A 12,001-nucleotide genomic window follows, 5' to 3' on the forward strand; every position below is an offset into this window, starting at 1 on the left:
GCCACTGTGCTGCAATGTGTGGCATTTATTTCTCATTAAGCACTAATGGGCCAGTGCTGCCAAATGAGGAGACTTGCAATCTGCTGCGCAACCGGGGCCCGACAGCTACGAAGTCCATACAAGACAATATGAATTGTCTTTGAGTCATACGGGCCAGACAAGGGTGACTGTCACGCTCACATTCATCTCCACGGTGCTTTCATTGAGAGGAGATCATGTCTATGCCCAGCCACTCGTGGATTCGTCTACGGAATCCGTGCTCTGCTGGAATGGCGAAGCCTGGAAGATAGCTGGCGAGCCTATCCAAGATAATGATACTGAGTCCATTTTCCAGTCGTTCCTGCGCGCTACGCATTCGTCGTTGGACGCTGTTGATCATGGAGATCCCACACGGAAAATAGCGGGTGTCATAAGCAACATTGCAGGGCCCTTTTCCTTTGTTTTCTATGATGCAGTGAACTCAAGGCTATATTACAGTAGGGACTGCCTCGGCCGACGGTCCTTGTTGCAAGGTCTAGACGAGCGTGGAAATCTGAGAATTTGCAGTGTCTGCGATAGTTCTTCGTCGTCACATTTCGAGGAAGTTGACACAGATGGTGTGCATTTTATTGACTTTAAACAAGACGTACTGCAGAATGCTCTTGTATCCGGTGCCGTCAAATTCAATTCTGACGCCATCCAAACTCTTCGCTGGGAGCATAAAGATGCAACGACCAGCTGCCTGGTATACACTCTTTCTCCTCCTCCATCAGCACAATCGCTGACAGAAGGGATAGAAAAGTCCAATATCACACATGAACAAATCAGTTCCGAATGGGACGCCCCCGTCATTGACGGTCGACTCTTGCCCCATCCAAGAGCTTGAGCGGAAACTTAGACAATCTTTACACCTTAGAATTCAAAAGGTACCCGAACCACCATCAATTACTATTAGCGATGTGAAGGTTGCCGTTCTGTTCTCTGGTGGCCTTGATTGCACTCTACTTGCCAGACTGTCCCATGACAGACTTCCCAAAAGTGAGACGATTGATCTTCTCAACGTTGCTTTCGAGAACCCGCGAGTCGCTGCCGCAGCTGCTGGCAAGGAGGGCGCCACATCATCAGTCTACGAAAGCTGTCCAGATCGCATTACGGGTCGCGCAGCATTCGCAGAACTTCAGAGAGTCTGCCCAGACCGTAACTGGCGCCTCGTCGCGATTGATATACCCTACACTGAAACTGTCGCCCACCGTGATATGGTGAAGCGCTTGATGAGACCTCACAATACAGAGATGGACCTGTCGATTGCGTGCGCGCTGTACTTTGCTTCTCGCGCGCGAGGCATGGCCGTCAATAGTCGGGATTCCTCGTCCGAACCGACCCAGTACACCAGCCCAGCGAGAGTACTTCTCTCCGGCCTGGGAGCAGATGAACTGTTCGCGGGCTACGCGCGACACGGAGTAGCGTTCGCCCGCGATGGCTTTAGAGGTCTCATTGACGAAATCCATCTGGATGTCAGTCGTCTCGGCAAGCGAAATCTCGGCCGCGATGATCGGATCCTCTCAAACTGGGGTCGCGAGGCGCGATACCCGTTCTTAGATGAAGACTTCGTGTCTTACGTGCTCGAAGCCCCCGTATGGGAGAAATGTGGCTTCGGGGTCCCAGACCCATCAGATATCACCGGTGTGGATTATACCGGCATCGACCCAGAGAAGAGAGCGCTCCGCCTCCTGGCCCTCAAGCTGGGCATGGCTACCGTCGCTCGGGAAAAGAAACGAGCAATCCAATTCGGCTCCCGGACAGCAAAGATGGAAAAGGGTAGAACCAAAGGAACCGACGCACTGAGCTGAATACAACAGTCCTGTCCTCGACCACACCATTTACCAATCCCATGTCACCCCTGCGCATGACATGACCAGCTGTGATGACGAAACACTGATCAGATACTTCCGAGACCGCCTCCTCTGTCCCTTTCTCTCAGCCTTTCATTTCCCATCATTCCCCTGTCGTGCAATCTACCATATAGAGCAGACACTCCCTCTCTACCGCTCGTTTCATCGCAAGCCACTCATTCCGAGAATGTAGTCCTCCCGCTATGGGCCTGATTGTATACTTGGTTGGGCGTGTTTATGAGAAACGAGACTGGAAGACCGGGTACTGGTGTCACTTGTGTTCCTTGTGGTATGCCAGGGTATGGATGATGCGGCGATGGCAGGTTTCCGAGAATCAAGAGGTCGAGTCGATGACGGGTTAGAAAGGCAAGTCTGAGCTGAGTCGAGCAGGATTAATGATAATCATTTAACCTCGTAGTCTTTTTTAAGATCCTCTGCAATTCGTAGGCAGTAAATTCAACCATCGTCAGTATTGGTACTCTTCACGGTGTAGCTGGTGAAGATGCCCGTACGCTGAAGATGGAGGTGACCTGCTACGAGCGAGAAACAGCTACGCTGGAAAAAGAATAGAGAGCGACATAGTTGAATTCAATTTGGCAAAGACAGTCTCTGGTTAAAACGCAGGACATATTGAAACAGAAAGCCACGTCGACAAAACTCGCATTCATGGAATTGAGCGACTGACAGGGCAATAGCAAGGAAAAGTATTAATTGGCCACGAGTCAATCCTGCTTGACAGGAGACATCAGAACCGACCATGAAGTAAAAAGAAACATAAAGAAACAGAAAACAGCACCCTAGATGAGGACTAGGATGTCTGCAACAAGTAAGCCAAGCGAAGAGTACCCGAAATGATAGAAACGAGATGGTGTTTCAATTGCCCACCATTCAGGTATCAAGTAAAGAAAACTTTTATCCTGCCAGAAGCGTCATCGTCAGGTAACCATCCTGCGGAGACTGACTGGTACTTCTGGCATTCGGTTGACGAGGGGCTCGAGCCCCCGCCACCACAGATCCCATTTTGCACGTCCCAATTTTAGAAGCCAACGAAGAGAAAAGCAGCAAACAAAGAAACAAACAAGATACCACAAACGCAGCATGTCATCAAGATAAGCTATCGATCATCGTTCAACCCCTGTTTTGGGCAAGGGCCTTCCAGTACTGTTCACGCTGCTGAGCTTCTTCCAGAGACTTCTCGAGCTCACGGATGCGTCGCTCCATCTCATCCTGGCGTTCAAGCTTGCGAGCACGAGACTTACGAGCAGCCTCGGTATTGCGAGCACGCTTCAAGGCGACAGGGTCGCTGGGGTCAACCTTGATGGGGGCAATGGCTTGCGTTGACGGGCATTGACACCGGCGACGGTGGAGTGCTTAACACCGGACTTGCTGGGCGCAGGAGAAGGGGCGGGCGAAGCAGAGTCGCGGACCGCAGGAGACGGAGGAACAGAGACCTCCTTTGGGAGCTTAGTCTCCGGCTGGGAGAGAGCGAGTGCAACATCCAAGGCGGTGGAGTCGAAGGCCGTGGAGAAGTCATCTTGAGCAGGGAAGAGCGGACCCCACTCCTCGGAGCCAGGGCCCAGCTCCAGATCGGTGGGGAACATGGGTGAAGTATCCTGGCTGAAATAGCCAGGAGACTCAAAGGAAGGAGTGCTGAGATCAGTGAACGAGGTCGACGGGGGTGCCGATGCATCCATGAACAAGTCTTTGGGCGAGATGGTGCCCGAAGGGGCACCTGCCACAGAGTCCTTGACAGCCATGAGGCCAGTGGGGATCTGATTGGGAGAAAGCATGGTGGGTTCAGTGCTCAACTCGAAATCATCCCCAAAGTCATTCGAGGGCAGGCCAAAGAAGTCAGGCATATCTGCTGCGGAATTAGACATAGTTGAAACGAGTATAGTTTCTGCCAGCTCACCTTGAGCGATGTTGGGGGTCGACATGATGCGGCGGTGATAAAACTGTTGTAATTGCTGTAGCTGTTTTTGACTGAATTGAGTGCCGTTGGCTGCTGAAAACAATGGAACAGGAGGACGATTGGGATTTGGTGAATTCGAAGGCGCAGACGCGGCGTGGACACGCTGAAAGTGCGTCCGGCTGGAGGGACTAGACCGAAGAGACGAGGACAGATGATACCCGGTAGACTGTGAGTGAAGCCTGGTCACACGAGGAACCTGGACAGGTGAACCCGAAAGTTTCTGTTGCTGAAGTTGCTGATACAGACTGAGCGAGTGCCGTCTGGGCTGCTGGTACTGAGGTCGGACCAGGAAAGGATTGTATGAAACAGATCTAGGGGCTGTACTCGGAAGTACTGGCGCACGCGAGTCTCTCAAACGAGGCTGCGGACACGGGGCGGGATAGAGCACAAAGTCCTCCTGCGGGGAACTGTTGCTGTCGTTGTTGGAATTCGAATTCAGATTCTGAGCCGAAGGCTGCTGGGGCGGGGCGTGGGGAGCCATGTTTGCTGTTGGTTATCCGTGGTGAACGACGTGAAGTCGAACGGGAGAATGTTGTTCAAAGAAGAACTTGAGCTACGCGAAGCGATGCTTAAGTTCAGAGGTCCTGGGACAGGAGACTCTGAGGAAGGTTGAGAGGAGATGTTGGAAAGTGACGAAGACCGTAAAGGATCTATGGTGTCTGTCTCACGAGAGAAAGACGAGCTCGTTCTGGGGGAGGAGCTTAGAAGGCAGCCATTTTGCAATGGATACTGAGACTGATATTCTTGATAATTGTGTGGTTGTATGGTGAAGATGTTTATAAAATATAGGTGATGATGGTTTGAGAGGAAGAAAAGATGGAGGAGAAAAGGAAAAGGGAAAAGCAAAGCGCCAGGCAGCGACGGGAAATCAGGCACTTCTTAAAACCCTCGAGTGTGCTAGTTTAACCTGTCTGTGTGCGCCGTGCGTTTCCACCGGCGGCCAATGGCTGCGCAACAATGTCCCACTTCATGCACTAACTGTGTCGGGATAGCGCTCCTGGACGCAGTCAGCAGGTGTGAGTCATAGGACCATGTGCTGCGATGATTGGTCCGTCTAGCCCGCGGGAACACGCCCCAGGGCGGCATTCCTGTGCAGGTAGGTAAGGTACTTTCCGGTACGTACCTGTCGAGCAGAGTGCACCATAAAGATCCCTTCAATTGAATTCAATTGACATAATTATTTGAGACCCTCGGACAGATATCTATCTTACGTGCAAAGAGGATGAGCATCACTGAAATCCATCACTGATAATTGACAGTAGTACTGGAATGACGCTTCCATGATCTGGTCCCCTAATACGGAGCGCCATCCCTGCTCCGCCGCGTACTCGGTACCAGGCAAGAGGTACCTCTTCACGACCCATTGACCAATAACATGGCGCAACATCGCATCCAGAACCCAGGCATCAATTCCACGACAGCACTAAGAAAGCCGGTTTCATCACAGCCTCCCTTGAATGTCTCATTAATATTACATTGGGTGAATCCACGCAAGCCAGCAGCTTCGTGTCCATCATATAAAGCCAATTTCAACTTAGCCACGGACCCAGACACCTATCAACTCCACACTCCAGATGGCATATGCAGGCCGTTAATCAGCAAGTCACAAGGGACGCGGAGGGGGCTGAGTGCTCATGCCTGGCAGCCTGGTGGCCTGGGAGCCTCATGTCTCAGCACGCCATGGCCAGATAAACCAATCAGACCAGTACACAATAAAATGGATTAATAAGGGAGCTGCGGGAAAAAGACAAAAAAACAGGAAAACCGGGGATCCGGCGGGTTATTCCACTCATATCACTTTCCCTTTTCTCTCCCCGCCCATTGCCCATTTGGGCGTTGGTGTCACCAAAGGGCGTGGACTTCGCTTTACTATCTCCGAAGTCCAAACTCTATCAGCTCGCACAATCTTTTTCAGTAGTACGATAGTATTTTCCCAGGCTCTCAAAGGACAAGTGGCTCGACAGTTTTGGGAGGAAAGGACAGTTGTCTGCACCTTATATACTCGTACCAACTTTCTGGCCTTGGGAAAGTACCATACATATCCCCTACTCGGTACCAGGCTCCTACGACCCTTTCATCAAGGAGGGTCAGATTCTCACTAAGCGAAGCCAAACAGTCTAGAATAACCCTCGGGTCAATCGCGTCCAATGTCCACATTCTGCACCTTGCGGAAGTCCACTTCTGCAGTCCACGACCCATGCACGAATGAACCTACGGATCCTCCCTACCGGGAATCGCCGTAGAAGTCGGCAACACTCGCCAACATTTTGTTCGCTTGACCGTTTTCGATGTCACCTGGCTTTGTAGACAGGAGGTTGTATGAATCCTGTGTGTAGATTAATAATCAAAGAAAAGGCGCTGCTTCAGTGATGTCATGTCCAAGGCGCACGGTCAGGAGACTATCGAAAATACTCCGTACAATTGAGTTTGAACCCTCAAGCCTCGTCGACTCCTTGAGAAAGGACGGAATGTTCTCTACGCCATCCATGGCCCCTTGACCAACAACTGAGCCCCATAGACAGAAAAACTTAGTCGGCCTGCTCAGAAGTTCGGGAGCAGGGCTCGGAGCACCTTGGATCCATAGGATACTTCTCACATGCAAATTCAGGATCGATTTGTCGAGACCAAAGTCTACTAGAAACTGCCAAAATCATACAAACGCATTATTGATTCTATTAATTATTACTATGATGCGGTGCGCAAGTATACATGGCGTACACGCTCCAAGCAAACAGTCAACAATCGGGCTCGATTTGAGTTGAAGCCACCAAATCCAGTCCTCCCCTTCGGGTATCAACACAAAATATCAAACTAGTGATCGTAGATCAACCAACAACATCAAAAGCAAGACAGCAAGTGGTATCAATCTAGTTGCACGGCGCAAAACATGAACACACGCAAGCCTCGGTTGGGATAAACCTGCGCGAATGGATATCATTAAGGAACGAAATGCACCGGTGACGTCGACGCAGTGAGAAATGACCGCCAAAGCAGCATGTGGGTATCATTGACATTCCTTGCACCAAATCCTTCTTAGACTTGGCCAAGGAGTGCCTGCGGAAACGATATAGAGCGATTCGAAGACAGCAAAAAAAAAAAGAGCAGACCGGGTCCAGATCGACATATATGTTTTTTGGAAATGTTTTTTTTTCGTGGTTTTTCTCTCAGCACTTTTTCGTTTTCCGTCATGGTAATGATTCAACAGCATGCAGAGGCGTTGGGAGACGTAGAAAGTTGATCCCACCATTTCTCAAACTCGACGGCACGCCTCTGAGAATGAGCACTTCATGCCGCAGCCTGGACAGGAGTCGAGGTCGCAGCGACAGTCGCAGGCTTGGCCTCCTCGGTGGCGGGAGCCTCAGCGGGCTTGCTGGCTTCCTCGGCGGGAGCAGCCTCAGCGGAAGTCTCCTGAGCGGTGGGCTCAGCCTTGTCCTCCTCCTTGGCAGAGGCTTCCTTGTTGTCGAGCTTCACGGCCTTGCTGGGCTTGCGGAAAAGACCGCCGAGCTTGTTGCTCTTGGCCTTGGCCTCGCCGTCGGTGCCCTCATTGTCAGAGTCACCCTTCTTCTTGCCGAAGTTACCGAAGAAAGAGGTGCGACGCTTGTCCTTGCCGGCAGGAGTCTCGGCAGTGGGGGACTGAGCGGCAGTCTCCTTGGGGCCTCGGCCTCAGTGGCAGCGGCGGCGGTGGTCACGGTCTCAGGCTCGATGGGCTTCACGGCAGCCTCCTCGACGGGGTTCTCGAGCTGGGGGCAGTGCTGGAGACAGCGGAGGTCTCAGCAGGAGCCGCAGCCTCCTTCTCGGACTTCTCGTGGGAAGGGCTGGTAACCTTCTGGAAGAAGTTACCGAACAGAGAGGTACGCTTGGACTTAGGAGCAGGGCTCTCGGCCTTCTTCTCCTCCTTCTTTGCCTCTGTCTCCTCCTTTTTCTCTTCGGCAGGAGCAGGAGCGGCAGCTTGACGACAGTCAGCTTTCGGCTTCGGGACAGATTTTGAATATTGATGAAACTTACCCTCAGTAGCTTCAGCAGTAGCGGTCTCGGCGACAGGCTCGGCGGCGGCGGCTTCGACGGGCTTGGCGTCCTCGGTCTTCTCTTCCTTCTTCTCCTCAGTCTCCTCCTTCTTGCCGAGGAAGGAGCCGAAGATGCTGGCCCTCTTGCGAGACTGAGAGCGGCTCTTGGCCTTGTCCTTGGCCTCAGTGGTCTCCTTGGCCTCCTCAACAGGAGCAGCCTCTTCCTTCTTGGCCTCCTCCTTAGCCTCAACGGGCTTCTTGGCGGGCTCAGCAACAACAGGCTTGGCTGCAAGATAATTAGAATTGATCCGTATTTAGCAACTCGATCCAATATCACTTACTCAGCTTCTCGAGCTCAGCCTTGTAGCCCTCGCTGGCAACGATGGTCTCCTTTTCAGCCTTGGCCTCAGCGGCCTTGGCTTCCAGAGCAACAAACCAGCTGTCACGCTCAGCAGCGTTAGCAGCCTGGAAAGTATGCTTCTGGCCGTTAACCTTGAAGAGGAATTCGTTGGCGCCCTCCTTGGCAAGGTCGGAGATCTCAGCCTAAGACGTATTAGCATGAATAACCACGCTATGTCTCACGAAGGAAAAAAGTAAAAAAAAAAAATTGCTTACCAAGTTGAAGATACCAGCGGGGGTAGCCTTATCCTCGGCGCGCTTGGTCAGGAACAGGAGACCCTTGCCGGTCTGGGTAGCCCAGGCGACGATAGGGTTGGCGACAGCAGGCTTCTCGTTCTGCTGGAAGACGGACAGTTGCTTGGCCTCGACGGGCTCGTCGCTGAAGTAGAAGAACCGCTTGGAGAAACGCAGACCCCTATTAACAAAAAGGAACAAGTTAGCAATCGATCCACATTACTGTCCCAAGGCTCGCGTAGCGCTTACTTCACCAGACCAGGACCCTTGTGTCCAAGCACACCTTCAGTCGCAGGAGTGATTTCCTCCTTGGCCTCCTCCTTGGGCTGCTCGGCAGTCGCTTCGCTGGTCTCAGCCGCAGCGGGAGTGGCCTCGGCGTTCTCAACGGGGGTTTCCTTGGAGGCCTCAGCAGCGGGAGTCTCAGTTGCAGCGGCCTCGACGGCAGCAGGAGCTTCGACGACGGGCTCAGCGGCAGGGACGGCCACGGGGTCTCCTCAACAGGCTTCTGGACTTCGGACATGGTGATGATGGTTGATTAAGATGTTATTATGGTAGGGAGTTTGATTAAGTAGCCGTTAGAGAAGCTGTAAGCGCTTCGGGTATCAAGGGCGAGTATGGGTATCTCAAGGGGGTATCTCAAAAGAAAGGAAACAGGAGCTCTCTCAGCACAAGGCGAAGAATAGCTCGGGTATCACAAGGGAAGAATGGGTAGAAAAGTTCGTGGGAAACGAACAAAAGCGTGATAGCTTAGTTATCAGGAATGGAATGGAGAGGAGAAGAAGAGAAGAAAGAAAAGAGAGGGAGGGAGAGGAAGGAGGAAAAAAAGGAACGAGAGAAAGAAAAAGAAGGAGAAGGGGATGAAGGAGGGGGGTGAGTGGATGCAGCCTGGGTTGATGGTGCATCAGCCCAGAAGGGCAATGAGCTGCAGGGCGGTCCTCCTCACTATGGCCTGACTAGGTCTAGCCAGAGCAGAAGGACGGTAATGATAGACATGGTTTATTGGTTAATTTGGTTACTATGGTACAAAGCAGTCCGTCCTTTGGGTGAAATTTTTCTTGTTTGTCTTGGGATTCGGGAGCAGTTGATACCTGATACTTTGGTACACTTAGGGGTGGCTCCATCTACTCGTATACCCTTCTCTAGTTGGGCCCATCAGAGCTCCAGTTGCGGTTCTCAGGAGTACACACCTCTATAGAGATGATTAATATCAAAAGCTGGATGGTCTTATCCTTCCACAAGGGACCCATGACTGGGTTGTTTAACCTTTCGGGAAGCTTTATTGTATGTTTTGAATGCGCTGCAGGTGCCCAAGACTTCTGACCAACCCAAGGTCAATCCATTATTATGAAGGTAATTTGGCTAAGAGTACTCGTGAAAATTCTTCTTGGTTATCTTTTATCTATCTACCTCCTTTTTCGCCGCCATGATCCTCTGCTAATAAAGTCAAAAAAAGGAGGAATAATGAAACAGTGGTGTAGTTAAGGTGCTAAGGAGCACACTATGATAGCTAGTCCTTCAGACTAACTACTAAGGTCGCTTTCCGACTACGTATGTGGATAGCTTTGTGATCAACTCAAGGAGCTCCCCTACCGGTCGTGCAGATAGATAGGTCGATATTAAACAGCTCTAGACTACCTACAGAGTAACTAGGCCTTTCGCTTGGGCGGACCCATTCCGAACTGATCCACTAATTGTCCCTAAATTTTTGGCCCGATTCCAACTTAATTTTGGTCGGCTTTAGCGTCATTTAGCGACATTCTGCGAATTGTGATGATGCAAAAATCCTTCAACTTGCAACTGGAGAGTGTGAGTACTCTGTTACATGCCCATAGGTACCGTACCTATGGTGTTGTAGTTGATCCCACAAAATTGAGCCCCAATAGCAATGTCGGTGGCATCATGAATAAATTCTTTGAATGGCAGATTGATGCGATCAACAATCATGTCACCTGGCCCGTCAACCGTCGCTCATCTGTTTGTGGGACGCCAGCCACCGCTGGATCCTTTTTGATCCATGGGTCTTCTTTCAGATCGTCCTGAGAATTGTGAGACGCTAACTACATGATCATATGGTCTGGTAGTACAGATAACTCTTCCAACATCTGTGAATTGTCAAGACATCCTCCAGTGTAGAGGAATACAGGAGATATGGAGGTAAAAAGAAAAGAATAAAAGTCTCACTACCCTCATTCATCTCTCAATACCTCCATATTCTCACTTCAAATGGTCCAAATCCTTGCGACAAACAGCAAGCCAACTACCAAAAGTAGCACCCCCTGACAGGCTGACACAACCACACCCACCGACTCTCACCCTGTCCTTGCAGGATCCACCTCAAACGCTCTGCATTTTCGCCAGAGAACCTGCACTCTGCATTATTTCCGATTCAAGGAGGCGATTGGAATTGAAACCCGCCGCCACCTTGTATTCTAACTCTGCAAATCAGAAGCAGCGTCCTTGGTTTGTCGTCGCACCGCGCATTTTGGAACATTCTGGTTACCTGCGCTGCTGCGGCTTTCCAATCATTATCCATCTAGCCTACCTTGAGAGGTGCGACAAAGTGAAAATCAGTGGGTGAGTTGAAGGGAGAGTCCACGCGACTGCAGCCCCGTGACTCCTGGCTGCGATCTTCCCGATTGACCAACCACAACACGTTGACACCCTCCATGATCCATCCCATGTCGTGTGTGGATTGCACATGCTATTCCATTTACCTACCTTAGCAGTTTAAATCGTGCCTGTCAACTACCTACGGGAGTACAAGTAGTCGTAAATACCAATGAGAGCCCAACGTGGTGAGGTACCTAATCTCCGTCGCTTTTTTGTATAGGGAAAATAAAAAGGGGAGAGTGGATCAGGAACCAGTAAAGCGAAAGCGAAAACGAAAAAATTTCAGTAGCCCTAGCTCCAGGTCTATACCAACTGCCCGAAACAGGAAATTTAGTTGACTTCCAGTTCCCGCCATACGGAGTACCTTAGCATACCGACCTTAGTCCTTAGGTACTGTAGTCTGTGTCAGGCAAAAAGAGCCCCACTGCGTAACCCGCTCTCTCTCGAGTCGCAAGTAGGCAACCTATCACATTTCCAAACTCGCTTCGCGTCGCTTAAAGGTACCTTGCCTACCTTACGCTACCAGGCCAGCCCTATATTAGCATGACCCTGCATTTTCCGATGGCGTACCGGTTCCACGCTTGGCTGGTCCGCTGGTGACGTCGAGATGTTGACTCAATATGCACTGAAATACGAGTACGGATATTTAATTATCGACCTTGGGAGTCACGGGGTGAGACCAGAGCCGGTGAGACTGAAGAGAGACAATCAAGATCTACGCGCTCTTGGCCGTTTCGAACCGTTTTCTCTGTCGCTAACGTAGTCGCCAGCTACCAGTCACAATCTCCGACCAGGCGACGGGCCAATCATGCCACTACAGCCCACTGTCGATCCTTGCACATCTGATGATCGCTGCTTGTCCTGTTAGCACTTGGCTGCTTTTGACCAGTTGTTCGCCGACCTCCGTATCT

At 51.1% G+C, this 12,001-nt stretch overlaps 4 protein-coding genes across 4 annotated transcripts; 3 read left to right on the top strand and 1 right to left on the bottom strand.

The window, feature by feature from the left end:
- Positions 1 to 14: 14 nt before the first annotated feature.
- Positions 15 to 1,829, top strand: P174DRAFT_488361 (asparagine synthetase domain-containing protein; the record flags this gene model as incomplete). The annotated part of the gene is made up of 3 exons (XM_024830794.1): positions 15 to 112; positions 145 to 724; positions 777 to 1,829. The coding sequence occupies 3 exons, from the start codon at positions 15 to 17 to the stop codon at positions 1,827 to 1,829; spliced, it is 1,731 nt and encodes a 576-aa protein (XP_024681134.1).
- Positions 1,830 to 2,999: 1,170 nt separating this feature from the next.
- On the bottom strand, positions 3,000 to 3,808 carry cpcA (amino acid starvation-responsive transcription factor GCN4; the record flags this gene model as incomplete). The annotated part of the gene is made up of 3 exons (XM_024829967.1): positions 3,000 to 3,185; positions 3,224 to 3,732; positions 3,784 to 3,808. 3 exons carry the CDS (start codon positions 3,806 to 3,808, stop codon positions 3,000 to 3,002), a joined length of 720 nt encoding a protein of 239 aa, XP_024681135.1.
- A 2,703-nt stretch (positions 3,809 to 6,511) lies between these two features.
- Positions 6,512 to 8,008, top strand: P174DRAFT_203015 (uncharacterized protein). Its single transcript, XM_024821323.1, has 2 exons — positions 6,512 to 7,694; positions 7,858 to 8,008. The coding sequence occupies exon 1, from the start codon at positions 6,970 to 6,972 to the stop codon at positions 7,663 to 7,665; it is 696 nt and encodes a 231-aa protein (XP_024681136.1). The 5' UTR covers positions 6,512 to 6,969; the 3' UTR covers positions 7,666 to 7,694; positions 7,858 to 8,008.
- Positions 7,752 to 8,519, top strand: P174DRAFT_202902 (uncharacterized protein). The gene has a single exon (XM_024821322.1). The coding sequence runs from the start codon at positions 7,838 to 7,840 to the stop codon at positions 8,306 to 8,308; it is 471 nt and encodes a 156-aa protein (XP_024681137.1). The 5' UTR covers positions 7,752 to 7,837; the 3' UTR covers positions 8,309 to 8,519.
- The last annotated feature ends 3,482 nt before the right edge of the window (positions 8,520 to 12,001 follow it).

The sequence above is a fragment of the Aspergillus novofumigatus genome (genome assembly GCF_002847465.1).
Source record: "Aspergillus novofumigatus IBT 16806 chromosome Unknown P174scaffold_5, whole genome shotgun sequence".
Lineage (NCBI taxonomy): Eukaryota > Fungi > Ascomycota > Eurotiomycetes > Eurotiales > Aspergillaceae > Aspergillus > Aspergillus novofumigatus.

Bases quoted from the DNA above. Each gene is read 5' to 3' on its own strand.
- P174DRAFT_203015 (XM_024821323.1), top strand. From the start codon at position 6,970: ATGTTTTTTGGAAATGTTTTTTTTTCGTGGTTTTTCTCTCAGCACTTT.
- P174DRAFT_202902 (XM_024821322.1), top strand. From the start codon at position 7,838: ATGAAACTTACCCTCAGTAGCTTCAGCAGTAGCGGTCTCGGCGACAGG.